This window comes from Arachis hypogaea, chromosome 15 (genome assembly GCF_003086295.3).
Source record: "Arachis hypogaea cultivar Tifrunner chromosome 15, arahy.Tifrunner.gnm2.J5K5, whole genome shotgun sequence".
Taxonomy (NCBI): domain Eukaryota; kingdom Viridiplantae; phylum Streptophyta; class Magnoliopsida; order Fabales; family Fabaceae; genus Arachis; species Arachis hypogaea.
The window spans coordinates 74912730-74913827 of NC_092050.1; the positions used below are offsets into that span (position 1 = coordinate 74912730).

General features: G+C 41.3%; 1 protein-coding gene across 1 annotated transcript; it reads right to left on the reverse strand.

The window, feature by feature from the left end:
- Positions 1-241: 241 nt before the first annotated feature.
- On the reverse strand, positions 242-898 carry LOC140179238 (uncharacterized). The gene is made up of 2 exons (XM_072217910.1): positions 891-898; positions 242-683 (listed from the first exon to the last, which is right to left on the reverse strand). Exons 1-2 carry the CDS (start codon positions 896-898, stop codon positions 242-244), a joined length of 450 nt encoding a protein of 149 aa, XP_072074011.1.
- Positions 899-1098: the final 200 nt, after the last annotated feature.

The window sequence follows — 1098 nt, forward strand, 5'->3', positions numbered from 1 at the left end:
GCAATCCTATAACTCTGACACTAGATTATAAAACTTAAGGAACTAAAATAGAAACCATAAACAGGTGGTCCTCTAAGGTTCTAAACTTAATCAAAACCTAACCAAAACCCTCAATCCTCCACCTTTCCTTCAATCCTCCAACTTCGCTAATTTTATGGGGTTTACATCCTACCCACCTAATCAAGAATTTTGCCCTCATAATTTAGATTCAATTACCTGAAAAGAGGTGTGGGTAGTCCTTTCACATATCTGATTCAAGTTCCCAAGTATATTCTTCGATACCAGCTCGACTCCAAGCTACTTTAACCAACGATGCTTTCTTTCCGCGCAATCGTTTGATGCTGGTGCCGTCAATCCTAATCGGGATTACTGGAAGTGTCAGATCTCCTCTTACTTGAACCGATTTTGGTTCCAGAACATGACTTGCATCAGGAGTATACTTCTGAAGCTGCAACACATGAAACACGTCGTGCAGGTTCGAAAGATGTGGCGGTAGGGCAATCCTATAGGCTATTGGTCCAATCCTCTTCAAAGTTTCAAATGGTCCGATGTAACAGGAATTCAGTTTCTTCGTCTTGATTGCTCTACACACTCCGCTTGTTGTAGTAACTTTTAGAAACACATGCTCTCCTTCCTCAAATTCTAAAGGCTTCCGTCTTTGATCGGTGTAGCTCTTCTGACAGCTTTGAGCAACAAACTTTCAGCTTTGGATTTTCTTTATCTGTTCAGTGGTTTCAGATATCATTTTAGGCTCTAAAAAGCTTTTCTCCTCAGCTTTGTGCCAGCATAGTAGAGATTGACACTTCCTCCCATACAGAGCCTCATACAGAGCCATTCCGATGCTCGCATGGTAGCTGTTATTATATGTAAACTCCACTAGGGGCATATACCTTAGCATGTATGGTCTAAAACACAAGCCCTTAGCATGCCTTCTAAGGTTTGAATTGTTCTCTCTGATTAACCATCTGTTTGAGTGTGGTACGCAGTACTTAAGCTTAACTGAGTTCCAAATGCCAGTTGCAAAGCTCCCCAGAACCTAGAGGTGAAATGAAGATCTCTGTCTGATATAATGGTGGAAGGTGATGACAAGTCATCTTA